At 34.2% G+C, this 16,234-nt stretch overlaps 1 protein-coding gene across 1 annotated transcript in view; it reads left to right on the forward strand.

Moving 5' to 3' along the window:
* The window catches only part of LOC108725492 (uncharacterized), a 16,640-nt gene extending 2,296 nt beyond the window's left edge, over nucleotides 1-14,344 (forward strand). Inside the window, exon 3 of the mRNA XM_018452535.1 lies at nucleotides 14,313-14,344. Within this exon, the coding sequence (XP_018308037.1) occupies nucleotides 14,313-14,329 (17 nt within the window). The 3' untranslated portion in view covers nucleotides 14,330-14,344. The remainder of the gene's footprint in view (nucleotides 1-14,312) is intronic.
* The last annotated feature ends 1,890 nt before the right edge of the window (nucleotides 14,345-16,234 follow it).

Consider the following 16,234-nt stretch of genomic DNA (forward strand, 5'->3'; position numbering starts at 1 on the left):
CTTGTATTGCTGCAAGAGGTGCACATTTCGAACAAAATCTTCATTAAAAAGTTTATAAATAAAATAATTAAAATAATAAATTAAATATATTTTTTTCTTTTTTCGTGATTTCCTGCGAAACAAAGCAAAAAGGAGCATATGTCTATAGGACTTTTTTTCTTAGTTTTTTACTCCTCTACACGCTCCCGAAGTTTTGCCATTTAATTTGGAAACACCCTGTATATATGGAAATTAAACAAGAAATAGAATATATAAGTGTGAAGCTATTTCCATCTCTCTCAACTCTATTTATATCAAGACAATTTGAAGATATAGTTAACTGAAGTGGATATTACATCTCAGGTTAAAAGGTGATTTTCGCGCGCTACAGAGCGAAGGAGTGGTCTATTTTCTTAGAGCTGTTTGTACTGACGTATTCTTATGGGCAAACCGCCTGGCCCGTATCTTAGATGCAATCAGTTCCAACCGCGAAAGAATGAGCGGATTGCATGTCGGCTACCCGCGTTACTACTTGTAACACGCGCGAATTATGTAAGTACCGAATCGTGCGCGTGTGCCAACGCGAGCGTGTACGCGCTACTGTTATAGTGCGATAGTGTATCTATATTGAGATGGTGTACCTCTACTGTCTCTACTTCACCTCTCACTTCTTTTTCCTTTATTTCGCATACTCATGCGTGATTTATGTGATACCCCACGTGTCTGCCATAACTTACGGCGGAAAGTCTCAGAGCAGAATATCAAAGGACTTCACGGATGTCTATAATGTCTATATCTTATAAATTAAGAAAATCCTTCTAAGTGACATTGGAGATAAACAAAATCAATGCCAGCAAGTTACATTTATAATATCAATATATGACATTTTTTTGTCTTAATTTTAATTTAAGTTATATTCTAATAGTAGTCTAATACGTTGTAGTTATTTCCTTACTAAAAATATGTAGTTATGCCTCGATAGTCTAATGGCTTAGAACGCTCGTACGGAATACAAGAAATCCGGGTTCGACTCCCGGCCAAGGTAATATTTTTCGCAATAAATTTAATTTTTTTTAACAGTTTTTCAGCATATTAACATCTTTATAATATGATGTCTGATTGAGGATCAAAATTATTGAAATTACTTGTCAATTTAATTCGCGAATTTACTACAGTAGTTTAATTGCGTTTATATAGTCCGGAAAAGAATTCAACGCGCAGTTCGAAAGACTACAAATATGGTATATATGCAAGTACATATACAGTATATTTAGTAATTCAAGATTGAATTATTTAAGCATTAAAGATCCAGATTCAACTGTTATAGACATTTTAATATTGATTGTGTTCTCACATAAACGATCTAAAATAATATTGTATATGTAGTTATATTCATACACATATAAAGGATTTTGAATAATATTTTTAGTTGAAGCCAAATACTCCATAGGCTCTGTTTAATCTCTGACGCAGTAAATGCGCATTTTGCTTTTCGAGAGAACCGGCGATTTACGCCGCTATGAGATATTGGGTAGAAAAAGCATTGGCAGTATAGCGAGTTTTACGATGAAACGCGTAACGGCAATACGTTTAAAAATAATTGCCGCCTCGATGGCAACGATTAATGCTATTGCCGGAATTAATTATTTGTGGCGGTAGCTTATTAGATATTTTTTATTACCGCTCGTTAAACGCGCGCACGCGAGCGCAGACGAGAGAGACTTGCTCTCGGTACACGTTCTCCGTAAATGATATCATTCGAAAGTTTATTTTTATCAGACATACGTTTTGTTGAGAGAGCGCACAACATAAAGTTAACGCTCGCTTATCATTCTCGCTGACAGCTTTACAGTCAGGCCCCGTTGTTCCTGGCCCTGGGGATGATACCTGAGTTTTGTGACGCATGTTCAAACAAACGGGACAAAAGGAACGATTTAATTGTCAACGTGACAGAGGAAACGTTAATAAATATTTTCAAGTGATAAATATAGACAAACATTAACGATCCCTGATAAAGCAAACACCCATTTCTCTTTAGTGATATCCGTTGTTCCATACGTCACCCTCTCTGTTCCAAAGCAATTAGTCGACGAACTTTTGTGATATCTCTTAGCAACGTGAGTAACGTTTAAACGCTTCATAATATTAGTTGAAATTCCTCTTTTTTTCATTCTTAGTGCGTCGTAAAATTTGAACAGGCATTTTAGATTTGAAATAATTAGTGGGTAACAAAAATATACGACAATTGAAATTTGCTCAACAATAATATTGATATCATCTGCAATTTAATGACATTAACTGTAGAGATAGTTGTAACAGAATGCTCGTAATTGCAAGCGTTAGATTCGTTAAATGAATTAACGCTACATTTCTCATCTCTAATTCAGTCCTGTCTGTTTTGTTTGTGGTGTAAATATGAGATAATTTAATGCAGCACGTATTTGTTATTAAGAAGTTCATCCTTTTAATTAATATATATATATATGTATATATATATATAAGAGAAATAAGTTTAACACTAGAATATAAAAATAATCGAACATTTCTCAGTTTGAATGACTTGATATTTCTTCCACGATCTTTTTTGTTTATGTAAGTAGAATCTGGTTAAGAGAAAATTAATGATATGTAAATTCGATAAAATTTCTGATAAGAAATCACGTTTCGTGACGATCTCACCTCTCGTGCAGATGGCAGCGTGAATCCGTTTATCGACGGTCGTTCAATGATGACGATGAGATGGAGAACACCGTTTAATGCCAGTACACTTCGTAGCCAACACTCCACTTCACTTGGGACTCATATCATGCATTTGTCTGACACTCTTCAAAACTCACTCTTCAAACAAGTCAACTTCTCATAAAAAAGGAACTGATATATTGATCGGCAATGTTTCGTTTTTTTTATCACGTTGCGAACAGGCTTATCTCTCACAAATCGTCCATCAGTTTGCACCACAGTCGATCTTTCATAGTTCACGTGAAAATAGTTACAGAGATACTTTCAATGATAGAACGATATCGAATGAAATACATATATTTTTGAAAATAATTCGGAGATCCTCTTAAATATAGCGGGAGTATAACAATGTTGTTTATACTCTGCTCGGCATAAATCCAAACAGACCAATTCCAAGAAATTTCAAATAATTACAACCGTCGATCCAACAATGTATCATTAGTCCTGGAAACCCAGTCGTGATTTCTTGATAATCCAGGAAGTTCTTTCTCGAGACTACTCTCTAAATGGTATCCTCTCGAGACTATTCTCTTAATAATTTTCCATTCCGATGGAAGCTCACGGTTTAAACTTTTCTTCGATTGAAATCCATGATTAATTTGATATCCAGAAGCAAAACAGTCGTCTTCTCTTCGCGATTTCTTCTAAAGATTGACGTCCTCTCTTTGCGATTTCTTTTGAAGATCTCACTGATCCGATCGTGGCCTGGCTGTTTCTAGGACACGTGATAGTTCCTCCAAGGATACCGAACGAGGTAGTGCGAAGGTAGCTGCGCTGCGAAGTGTGATCTTCAAGCGGGGCGCACGAAAATGACTGAATCAAAGGGGTGCGCCGCAACAGGTGAGAGGGAAAGGGAGAGGGCGGAGTGGGAGGGATGGTAGAAGCGATGAAGGAGAGAAAGAGAGGGCTGGACGATGACGACGATAGTGGTGTTAACACCGCGCGTAGTAGCGGACAGTCGGCGACTAAGGCCCCTGAGGAGAAGTCTCACCTCTCTCTCCTCCGTCTCTTCTCTCGTCCTCTCGTTCCTCTCTTCCGACGGGGTCTCTCTTTCCACCACACGCGTGGCCACCGTCACTCTGTCGTGCGCGCGCGCGCGCGTGCATCTCCGACACGCACGACGGATATCTTCCTATCCTTCGACTCCCTCCAATCCCGCTAACCCGCGCGGGCCATCCTATCTCTCTTTCTCTCTCTTTCCTTCATATCAATAGAACATATTGCATTTTCCATTGGAACGAATGCGCGGGTACTGCGGTTAACTACAGTAGAACCACATGCAGATGCACACATGGGCGCGCTCGCGCGCGCGTGTGGGTACACCGGATTCGCGGCAGCGGCGGCGATGATGTCGGTGTACGTATCGGTAGGAGAGAAGTGGGAGATGGGACACGCGACACGAGCCTTGGTAGGGAGAGAGAGGGTCAGCGGGAGTGGGGCACGCATGATCTCCCCTCGTTCCTCAGGGCTCCCCCTTCGTGGGGCACCCTCTCTTCTCTCTATCGGACGTCTTGCTCCTTCTCTCCTCTCTTTTTCTACTCCATTCTCTCTACCGGTCTCAGCCTCTCATTCGCGAATCGAGTACTTCTCCATCTCCTTCGATTATCCGCCGATACTCCGGTTTCTCGTGCGTTTCATATACATTCGTAGAGTCTTGTTCGATTTGTGAAGACTTTTTTTTTAGCTTCTTTCTTCCTTGAAATGATTTTATCTTTGAAACCACTTAATATGTTTCACAGAGCATAAGCATACGCTTCATGCAGATTTTGCAGATTCAACAACTTAATAATTAATAACACTATTGACCAACACTTGATCGATGTGAATAATCGAAAGTTATATTAGTTTAATTCATCGTTTATAAAATCAATGTTATTGCGTGATCTTTTTTCACACAAAAACATTTCTTTCAGGAATAATAAATGAATTCTAGAATAGGTACAGATAGATATATTTGTATTATATAGTCAGCTTGTGATAAAATGTTTGTCATAATTATATGCGCAGTGAATTTAACTTTCATACACGTGCGATATTAATTAGTATATAATAGAACGTCTCATCAATCTCAGCGAGACTACCTCGACAGATTATAGAGATAACATTCTCATTAGCGAAATTATCGAGTGCTTTTAATAATATTATGTAATATAATAACATAATACCCGTTTATGGATTATTTTATATAATTTATTGTACTCACCGCTTTAAAATTTCGCTCCTCATTCACGTACGTTGGATGGATTACCTCCACCATCGTAAAAGTTTCATGTAGGCAGCAATCTGATAATTTTTCTAAGACACAACATTCATTTCATAACATCGATTTTATAAAAAATCGATAAATGATGATAAATTAATAATTTCTAGAGTTACTTCAAAACTAACACGATATACTTTCATGATATTTTTTTTGCACTTTTTATGATAGTGCGCGTTGATAAAAAACGTTAACAATAAAAGTTCTCGTAGTAAATTGACTAATAATTATTTATATTCAAAGAAATGTCAACTAGAAAAGTTATCTCCTTTTATCACGAATCCCACTCGACAAACTTATCGACGCGTCGAAAAACAAACCCACGCGTGTCAATGAACGAGAAACGACTAAGTGACGACGACGATTTTCGTTGTCGACCATCGGGGTTGCAAAACTCACCTCCCCCCCGCTGTTCCCCTTCCGATGAGCGAGTCGGCGATGAGAGGGGTGGCGAGCATTCTCTCCCTCCGTTCCCACGCCACATCCCGATACCTCTCTTCGTCCCTTCTCCTCCACCGCCTCCTCGATGGCATCCGTGCTGCCCGACTCCTCCCTTAGAGACGCGCCCTTCTCCGGGGGTAGAACACGTACTCTATTCTCCGTTCTTCTCGGAAGTCTTCCGCTACCGCCCCCGGCGCGTCCACCGGGGGTTGAGATTTATTCGCCGTGTCCCACGCTGCGCGTAGCTGCACATGAAGCGATGTAATTCCGAAGCAACTGGTGGAAAAGTTTATACAGGGTTCTTTGCTATCCCCTCGCTATTCACGGAATGAATTATAAAGTGAATTTTGAATGTTTATACTTACTGCAAATAATCGTTTTAGTAACAATGAAAGATTGATAGTATATAATATATAGATTATATATTAAAAAAATTTTTCAATTATGAATGTATAATGGTATAATCATTTGTATTTGTTTTGTACTTTAAAAACAATCCATCTAGCACAATCCAAAACTACACATCTGTATTTTAAATATATTTATTTTATTGTGTGTTTTGTTCAGATTTATATATTATAAAATTCTTGTTAAAGTTTATCTTATTAGTATAACAGCAACGCGAAAGAGAAAATATAAAGACATAAGGCCGATTTTTCCAGTTTCAGATTAAATATGTGATAAATTATCTATTGGATAAATAGAAGAGTAAAAGAGTAAGAGCATAAGAGAGTAAGAGAGTAAGACAGTGAGCTGAAGTTTACCAAAAGGTGGAACAGCTCAATCTTAATAAGATAATTCAAATCTGAACATTTTTTTTATTATTATTTGAACCTTTAATCACACTCTTGATATATTTCTTTTTAATATTTCTTAATTAATCTGTGCAGGACATTTTTCAAGAGTAGACTAAAAAACGGGTTTGTAAAAAAGACCAAAACCAGGCGTCGTAAAAAAAGAATAAGATATGTCAAACGAGAGGACAGGAACAAAATAAAAGTGCTATGTTATATTCGAATGATTGAATCTGGGCGTGAGTTCACTGCCAGTCACGGCCGAACATCGATGTTTTAATTAATGTATCGATAGTGGAGCCAGACACGAGTTTATCCGACATCATCTCGTTTGACGTATCAAGACTGGCTTTCTCAATGTATATTACATAGAAGGTTCACGAATAATAATTAGGTGGATCGTAGATTTTAACGATATCATAACTTTTTCGCACGCAATGCAATATATTTTGTTTTAATGCAAGTGCATAATAGCGTAATCTTTTGTGTTATCTTTTGTGATTAAATAATATCATTGCAAAAATAGTGCATTAATAATATACAAAATCATTTATCAAAAAACTAATTTAATAGTTCCAACTTTATTTTCTATATTGAAGTATTTTTTTATTATTCAGAAACGAATTAACGATTTAAAAACTTATTAGAAGGTTTTAAATAAACTTATTATTTTTAATTGTAATCTAGAAATTTGTTTTATTTTATCCATATACGGTTGATAAATCTCATATAATATACAAAATATATATAAAAAACACTATAATAATAATATTATTATTATCTACATATATGTTAATTATATAACAATCAGAATAGGGGAGAATTGCCGAATGCGTACCATTTAACCTATTTTTTATTATATTTTCTATTTGGCATTGTTTTGTATACAAATGAACATTAGAAATTGTAGCTTGAGGTTTTGGACGCTTATTATTATAATACATGTTTAACTTTCCACCAATAACAAATTAATTTGTTATAAGTCTTTTTGTAACATGCTGCAAAAGGTACGATTTAGGCAACTCTAATAAAACTAATATATCAATATAAATGTCGAGTAAAAATATATTTAAGCTAATTTTATTGTGGTGTCATTTGTTTTTTCATTATTATTACTTAATAATTATAAAATATTTGATTTTCTTTAATAAATTATTAAAATTAGGTATTAATTAATCATTAGATATTAGTTAATGATTTCTTTTATTAATCTTATACTTTTAATTTTTTTCATTCATAAATTCAATACTTTCAAAGGAAATACGATAAAAAATATCTATAGGTACGATTTAGGCAACCGGTACTCATTCGGCAACTCTCTCGTACATCTACAACAATTGTTATTATTCAGTACATCAATTTTTGTCGACGGCTTTAAATGTTTGATATTAGTTATATCGATCGATCTTATTTATTTTCTATAATTATACATTAATTTATAATCACGCGTTTAAAAATAAAATATCTATGGCACTTCATAATATGATATTTTTGTATTCATTTATCGTGGCTAATTTAAAGATAAAAACTAGAATATGTAAATTTAGGAGTCACACTGGCTGAAGAAAATACACTATACGAATGATGTAGATAATTTATGAATCAAATTTGATAAAACCGGATTATCGGTGTTTGCGTAATTTTCAGTGTGGGCGTTCCAAACACCGCTCATTGATTGTACCATTCGCATCGGCATTGATATGGTATTGTGTTCTATGTCGAGCACCCACCGCAAATTCAATCGATCGGGAACGAGAACATCGACAATTGGCCGCAATTGTATCGATCGGGGCCAATATGACATCGTTCGATCAGCAATTTCATTGCCCGACGGAAAAATCTGTCGTGGATTTCATTGATCCATTTCATGCTTTGATGCATCTGCAATATGGAAAGGTCAAATTTATCGTGTAAAACGTAATAGTGTATATTGTGCGCAATTGTGGTTGTTTAAAAACATTATTTGTTCTAAATGAAAAATAACTTTTATAATAATAATTCGAATATAAAAATTAATGTTAAAGATCAAGTTCGATTTAAGTTGAAATCAAAGTAAAGAGAGAAAAATATTTTCAATTTATGAAAAAGTAAAAAATACATAGATAACTACATTTTATACTAAAAAAAATGGTCAACTCGTGATTAAATCATGTGATTTTTTTTGTTTATGACTAGAAGGAGAAATATGTTAACCACTTTATCTTTAGAACTACAAGAATAACTTAATCATTAACTGCGCTAAAAAAAATCAGTGGCTATTCGACAAAATATTTTGAATTCAAGCGATGACCCAGCGTCGACCTGATCGCTTGATTGTTTTTCCTACACTCCGTGATATCAATATGAGAAAAATACGGAACGTTTTACGACATGTGTGACTCCCAAGCATTTATTTTCGGAACACTTATGATATGTACCATATATAGACGATTTTATATTTATCTTGCGTGGGCGTAGCAATTCCACCGCTGATAAATAACTTTGTATTTCGTAAGGCAGTATCTGAAAACTTGCGGCTCGTAGCTGTGCAATCAAACTATTAATCATGTACACAACCGCATAAACAATCATTAATAATAATGAAATTCAACGGACATGTATGGAAAATATTATATATAACTTAAGTAGGTATGTACTGATTGTAAATATATGCGCGTGCACGTTATAAGAATATTACCTTAATTTAAAGTTAATGTTTTGAACTGAGAGAGAGAGAGAGAGAGAGAGAGAGAGAGATATTAAAATATATTATTATAATTTGCGAATTATAACCAAAAAGTAGAAGTTAAGTTTAAAAAATGTTACTAAGTAGCAAATTTTTATTTTTCAGTTATTAGACATACAATAGAGTTATTTTAGAAAAAAACTTATACAAAATGTAAAATTAATGTAAAATTAAAGTACATCAAAATATTATATATACAGAGTGTCCCGTAAGTTTTTGCCAATCGCTTTTGTGTAGATAGAGTGGACTAAACTAGGTCGAAAAGTTCTCTACCATTTTGCAATTTTCGTAATAATTAACAAGATATTAATTACTAAAAATTGCCGAATATATATTGGTCTTCAATAATTTTTTGCTGAAATACTATCAACTTTACAGGAAAACTACGAGACAAAAATCATTTATTTTTTCTCATAGAACTCTAAGAATTTTTTTTTAGAATTTTTTATCAACTTTTTAGTACTGCATTTTCCTACCAACATTTTCTTACCAACATGAAAATATATGGTATTAAAAAATTCTGAAAAAATTCTCAGAACTTTATGAGAAAAAATTAATAATTTTTGTTTCTCGCTATTTTTCTGTAAAGTTGATAGTATTTGAGTATAGAGATAGTATTCAATGAAAAATTATTGAAAATCAATATTCAGCGATTTTTAATAATTAATATCTCGTTGACCATTGCGAAAATTGCAAAATGGTAGAGGACTTTTCGACTCAGTTTAATCCGCTCTATCTACACAAAAACGATTGGCAAAAATTTATGAACACCCTGTATATATATATATATATATACGTTTGAGGTTGTTAAGCATTATGTAAGGATATTTTTTTATATACAAGAATTTGGTCTAATTGCATTCGATTGTATTCGATTTCGATTGTTTCGAATAACGACGGAACTACTTTTTTGCAATAGCAAAACGAGAAATAATGAAATACGAGGCCAGTAGAGAACAACACAGATCAAAATAATCGGTGCGGTTCAATAAAATTAATATACGGTTCTCGGCGGTTCCTCGCTGTGTTCGTGCGTCAGAAGTCTCGGTTAGAGTCGTAGCATTCGGCAGGCCAACGAGACGTTCGGGATGCTCTTAACTAAGGGTCTACTAACTTTAAATCCGATAATGAATGTAATCAGCGGAAATAACATGGAATCTACGCTGGTCTTGGTCAGACCGCGTCCAGGTATACATTCCCTGACCACAGCGTGACTAATAATTATACTCGGTGAGGGACCCTCGTCTCTCTCCTACGCCGTTATCTCTCGCCGAGAGCGAGAGTGGAGAAGCCGAAAGCCGCAGACGAAACGTAGAAACCAAGGTAGAAACAATGGTTCCGTGCATTCACGAATCCCAAGAGTACGGAAACTTGTTTGATCGAATCAGTGTTGTAAATAATGAACGCGAATTTCCTTTTTGCGTTAAAACATGAATTGTACTTGAAACAAAAATTGAAATAATTTCTCTTTAAATTAAAAAAGGAATTGCAAAGAGAAAGCAGGAACATTCTATTCTGACGAGTATTTAATCAACAGTAATTATATTTAATAACACATTATGTTTTATTAGGAGGAAAAAGCATTAAGTTTAAAGATAGTTCTGAGATAAATGAAGAAATTTATTTTTATGTCTTGCCAGTTACGTCAAATAAATACAGTACGTTATAAAATATTTGTTCACACATAAATATATATATATATATATATAAGAGAATTTTGTGTATTTTGTCTACTAACAGTACATATTGTGCTTTCATTCAAGTTTAATGAATTACATTAATTATGTGTTTACGTCAATCGTGTGTGTACACTCTAAATTTCTTACAGTGAAATCTTACTCCAAGAAAATGAAAATATAACCATCCTTGAAAAAAAGTGAAAATATTTCACTTCTTGAAAAAAAAGTAACAATCTTCACTCTTTTGAAGTGAAAATTTACTCTAAAAATAGTGAAAGTTATCATTCTTTTTTAAGAAGTGAAATATTTTCACTTTTTTTCAAGGATGGTTATATTTTCATTTTCTTGGAGTAAGATTTCACTGTAAGAAATTTAGAGTGTACGTTTTATAATACATACTTTTGAAACCACAATGTAGACTGTTTCATAACACCAACGACAAATCAATTACAAATGACTTTCAATCGTATATCGTTCGATCGACATCAATGTTATAGGCAGTATATACAATAGGCACGCGCGCACGAGCAACATACCTGTCGACCTCGCAATGCCAGCGAGCCGCGAATAACGGTAGTCTTAATTGAATTATTGTTTCAGTTAATGTCGACATTCATCATAAGAGTACACACACGGTGTCGGACCGAGATGAAGAAAACACGCATCCCGCCCAAGGAGTTGCGGCTCGCTCACAAAAGCGCAGAGCATTCATCTTCTGTCGTGTATGTCATGAACCGCGACACGATGGCCGCTCTCTCTTTTCTCTTCTTTCCTCTTTGCAAATGTAAAAATGAATTTACTCAATCTTCTTTTAGAGAAAATAAATTTATTTTAATTTGAATCGCCGATCAATTCTTCAAAAATCATTTTAATACTTAATGAAAACTATCTGTGTTATTTTCAAAATTTCAATATAAAAATAAATGATTGTTAAAATTTCATCAGATTATATTGGATAATCCATTTTCGATCACATATCATTAAAATTTTACATCTTTTGTCTTGTTTAGGAGTTTCGGCAAAAACAAACGCAAGAAATTAACTTAATAATTACCAAATTGCGAGAGTACAGTGCACGTGAAAGAATATTCGTGATGCACGCAACTTCTGGCGTGGAGTGGTTATTAATTTCATTCAGTCAATGAAATAAATGAACTGTTTTCTTATGACAACCGGCCACAACAACGATCATCTAACGGTATTTCAGGCAGATATATGTATGTCGATGTTTGTGAGAAAAGTTAAATTTTTTATTTTAATAAAATTTTTAGGAATCTGAATATAATTAATATTAGACATATATAGGAAGTTTTGTAAAACTTTTTAATTATTGTAAATTTGCAATTTTAAACAGACGATGGATAAATTTTCGTACCAGCACGAATTATGTTGAGTCTGTATTTAATTTTATACGTATTAAATTTATATAAATATATTTACTAATGAATGAGAGAACATACAATCATATAAGTATGTACAATCTTATGATGCATAATTTTAATGGTGCAAAGTACTTTTTACGTGGACATATACGTACGGAAAAGCGAGTCTCGGTACTAAAAGTAATCTAAATATTAAACTTTATTGGTACTTAATTCTGATCTTAGTAAATCAAGTCAAGTATGAACGGGAACATGCAGAGCACGAGCGATATAACAAATGATTAACGCAGATGGCAATATAGTTGTCGACATTGTAAACAATTTATCACAAAGTGTCGCCGATACCACATTAATTAAACGTTTCCACATTACTGCAATCCGGTAATAGTCATGTTGCAATTCTATGTTTGTACTGAACTGTGATGTCTTATATTTTTTTTATCATCGACAATATACGAGTTTTGCGAGGAATCGTTTTATCGATCACGGTGATCGTTCAAGCGTATCGAACTCCACCTCTTCTAGTCACAGTACACAATGACAACTTCCCAGAACAATCTTGCAAGAATCTAAAAAATATAAATATATTTGTCATTAATTATTTGTTGCTATAATCAAAATCAGTACACTATATTAATGTAATAATGATTGAAATTGAAAGATTAATGGAGAGATTAACAACGTCAATGCTACATAAAGATGATACCTATATTTTTATTCCTTTATATGTGATAATTGAAGCTAAGTACATTTTTTATGTCAATAGTTTCTATAATTAATTGATATTAATCTTTTCTAAAATTATCTATATTCTTATAAGACGTGAAGACTTATCAACTTTGATGGAGATATTTTCCTGAATTTCTGACTTTCGTAATAAATAACATTAATTATCCGAATATTGCTGATGATTCCAATCTCAGTAGCACATATCGGTTTTATATACATTTTTTAAATGGTTGTAAAACATTAGATACGTTTAGGAAACCTATTTAAAACGTACATGAACCAATAAGTGCTACCTGTGAAATATTCCTGTGAGAATGTTATAATATAAATATAAGCTTTCGAGCTGATTATATTTAGATCTAACGGTGATATTACTATAGAGTGGGAGGCAATTGCAAACAGATTCACACCTCGTTGTTTGGTATTTGCATCGCTTGTGGAAACCAGACTGCGTCAATCGCGCACGGTCGAATAAATGAATTTAGATTCGTAAGTTCGCCGAGTGCAGTTTCTATTGCTAGGTCGGACCTGAATTCGCTTAGCAACACGCGCGCATTTCATATTTCGGCCAGTGCGGCCGTCGTTGAGAATAACAAACAATCACTCCCCGTTCTATTTTCTACATCACTTTTATCCATTACGCATTAGATGTTAAGAGATTTCCATTAGATATTATGTACATTTTATCACATTTCTATTGCAGTTTTTTTTATCTGTTACATATTTCAAAAGCTTTTCTACAGAGAGAGAGAATTTTATATTATCAAACTTAGATACTCAACAACTGTTTGTTATTTCATTTCTGATTAAAGAATAAATATAATTGCTGGACTGATAGTAATGACAATATCGAATAATAGTTATTCGAGACAATCTTATTAATTATTAATTAATTCATTTGTTATTAAGCCAAGCAAGTATGAATAAGACATTGTTACTAATAACGATACATTTATATGCAGGGTGTCCCGAAATTTTTTGCCAAACGCTCTTGTGTAGATAGAGCGGACTAAACTGAGTCGAAAAGGTCCCTACTATTTTGCAATTTTCATAATAATTAACAAGATACTAATTGCCGAATATTGATCTTCAATAATTTCTTTCTCAAATATAACTATCAACTTTACAGAAAAATTGCAAGAGACAAAAATTGTTTATTTTCTTCCTATATAACTAAGAATTTTTTCAGAATTTTTTATCAACTTTTTAGTGCTGCATTTTCTTTTTTAATACCGTATTTTCTCGTATGTTGGCAATTATTTTTACCAACGTGAGAAAATACGGTATTAAAAAAATTCTGAAAAAATTATTAAAAAATTCTCAGAACTTTATGAGAAGAAAATAAACAATTTTTGTTTCTCGCTGTTTTTCTGTAAAGTTGATAGTACTTGAGTAGAAAATTATTGAAAACCAATATTCAACGATTTTTAGTAATTAATATCTTGTTAACTATTGCGAAAATTGCAAAATGGTAGAGGACTTTTCGACTCAATTTAGTCCGCTATATCTATACAAAAGCTCTTGGTAAAAAATTTCAGGGCCCCCTGTATATATTTTCAAGAATATCCTTACATTTTTTCTTAGACGTTTGTAAGTTCTAGGTCAGCAGGAGTGGGCAAGCGTAGAAAGGAAACGAAAATAAGACAAAAGAAAGAGGGGAAATCGATGCATAAAGACTGTGCGGATCGGGTCCCTGGGAGTTTGCATAATTCATTCGACGGGCTGGCGAATGCATATTACCTCAGGATATCTAGCTGAACTGAACAGCGGGATCAGGACGCAAGGACCTCGTTCTGAATATGAGGTCGAATCGCCGAATCGTCTGGAGATAGTTCGACATCGATAACCGAGCGGCATTTCGACGAAGACCCACATCCAGGATTTAACAGGATCGGCTACGTGCGCGTGTCCCCAAAAGAATATATTGTAAAAAAGGATTCTGGATTGGCAATGAGATCATGTCATAGCATGACGACAACCTGAAGAATTATCTTACTCTATTTTTACATAATTTAAGAATTTTATTGAGATTTATTTACCTGCATGTATTTTATTTTAAACAGCGTAATATCGTTTTGACCTTGCAGACTTTTATTTTTTTGTACAATATAACTTTTATGGAATAAGTCTATTAATAATAAGATATTTCTAAAAACAACTAACTTAATATTCTTGAATGTAGAATGTTTATAACATTCAAATAACAGTTATTCGAAACACTCTCAATAATTTTTTCATTTGTTATTAAACCAGGCAAGTAAAGATAAGATCTAATTGTTATTAATGAAGCCTAATATTGTTAATAAAGGTATATATTTGTTTGGAATACCTTTATATTTTATATTACAAGGAAATCATTGGAACTGTCCCTTACTTATTTTGATAGGCTTTGGATATATTATAGAGCATAAAAAGAATAAATTTATATTGTTTTTATCTGCTTATCTCAAACTTTAGGAATAAAAATAACCCTTCATAGACGTTTGTAAATTTTAAGCCAGTAGGACCTAAAACTTATAAACAATAATAGTATCGAACAGTAACAATTCGTATAACTATTCGACATTATAATTTCTTAATGCAGGTGTGTAAAAAATTTATAATAAACAATAACAGATAATATTTGATCTCGAAATATTTTGGATGAAACGTTAAGCGTTCAAACATTCAGTGTCATTTAAGCATGCGGCATCTTGATTGCATCTGCTCCACCTGTCTATCGATTTTCCGGAAGCGTCACCGGGGCGGGCTCCTCGCGGCGGAAGGTGCGTGCCCATACGGGTGGACCGGATCTCTCCCTCGTTTCTTCGCCCTCGTCTCTTACACCTCGAGGAAACCACCCCAGGCGAACCGGAATCAAGTTCAATTGTCTCGCGGTGGCTTTTGGACGCGTGAGAAATTTGCGAGCAGCTGTTTCGCCGGGAGTTGCTTGCTTCTCGCAGTAGTATGTGACGTCACTTTACGTTTTTACTTGTCGCTTACTTGGTCAAACGAGGAGAACGAAAATATACTCGACGAGGGAGAGAGAGAGGGAGGAAGGGGGAGACGTATTGCATGCGCCGCGCGCATGCAAATTAGAGACATTCGCGTCTCGAAGGGGTTAGATTAAGGGTTCGAACGACCCTGAGGGTCGGCCGAAATACTGGCTAGGTCTCCTCTGCGAAGAAACAGGGAGTTTCTCGATATCGTCTTTCGAAAATCTCGCCGCGCTTTATTTCTATGCTTTTCCCACGACCGCCCTCCGTTACCCGCACCGGCATTTTAATTAGATCCACCGTTGTTGCTGCTTCAAGTAGTGTTTTGGTAACAATATGATTGTAATCTGTTCTTCCTGAGGATGATTGTACGTTATGTATACGATTATGTTTTGCTTCCGTTTAGGTCCAATGTAATTGTGACAAAGGAAATAAGGGTGATGTGATTGAAAGTAATGAAATTTTTTATTATGTATGTAGACAATTTTTTTATTACATGCACCATACTTATTTGTTATATTAATTGATAGC

The sequence above is a fragment of the Mycetomoellerius zeteki genome, unplaced genomic scaffold (assembly GCF_001594055.1).
Source record: "Mycetomoellerius zeteki isolate Tzet28-1 unplaced genomic scaffold, Tzet1.0 scaffold35, whole genome shotgun sequence".
Classification (NCBI taxonomy): domain Eukaryota; kingdom Metazoa; phylum Arthropoda; class Insecta; order Hymenoptera; family Formicidae; genus Mycetomoellerius; species Mycetomoellerius zeteki.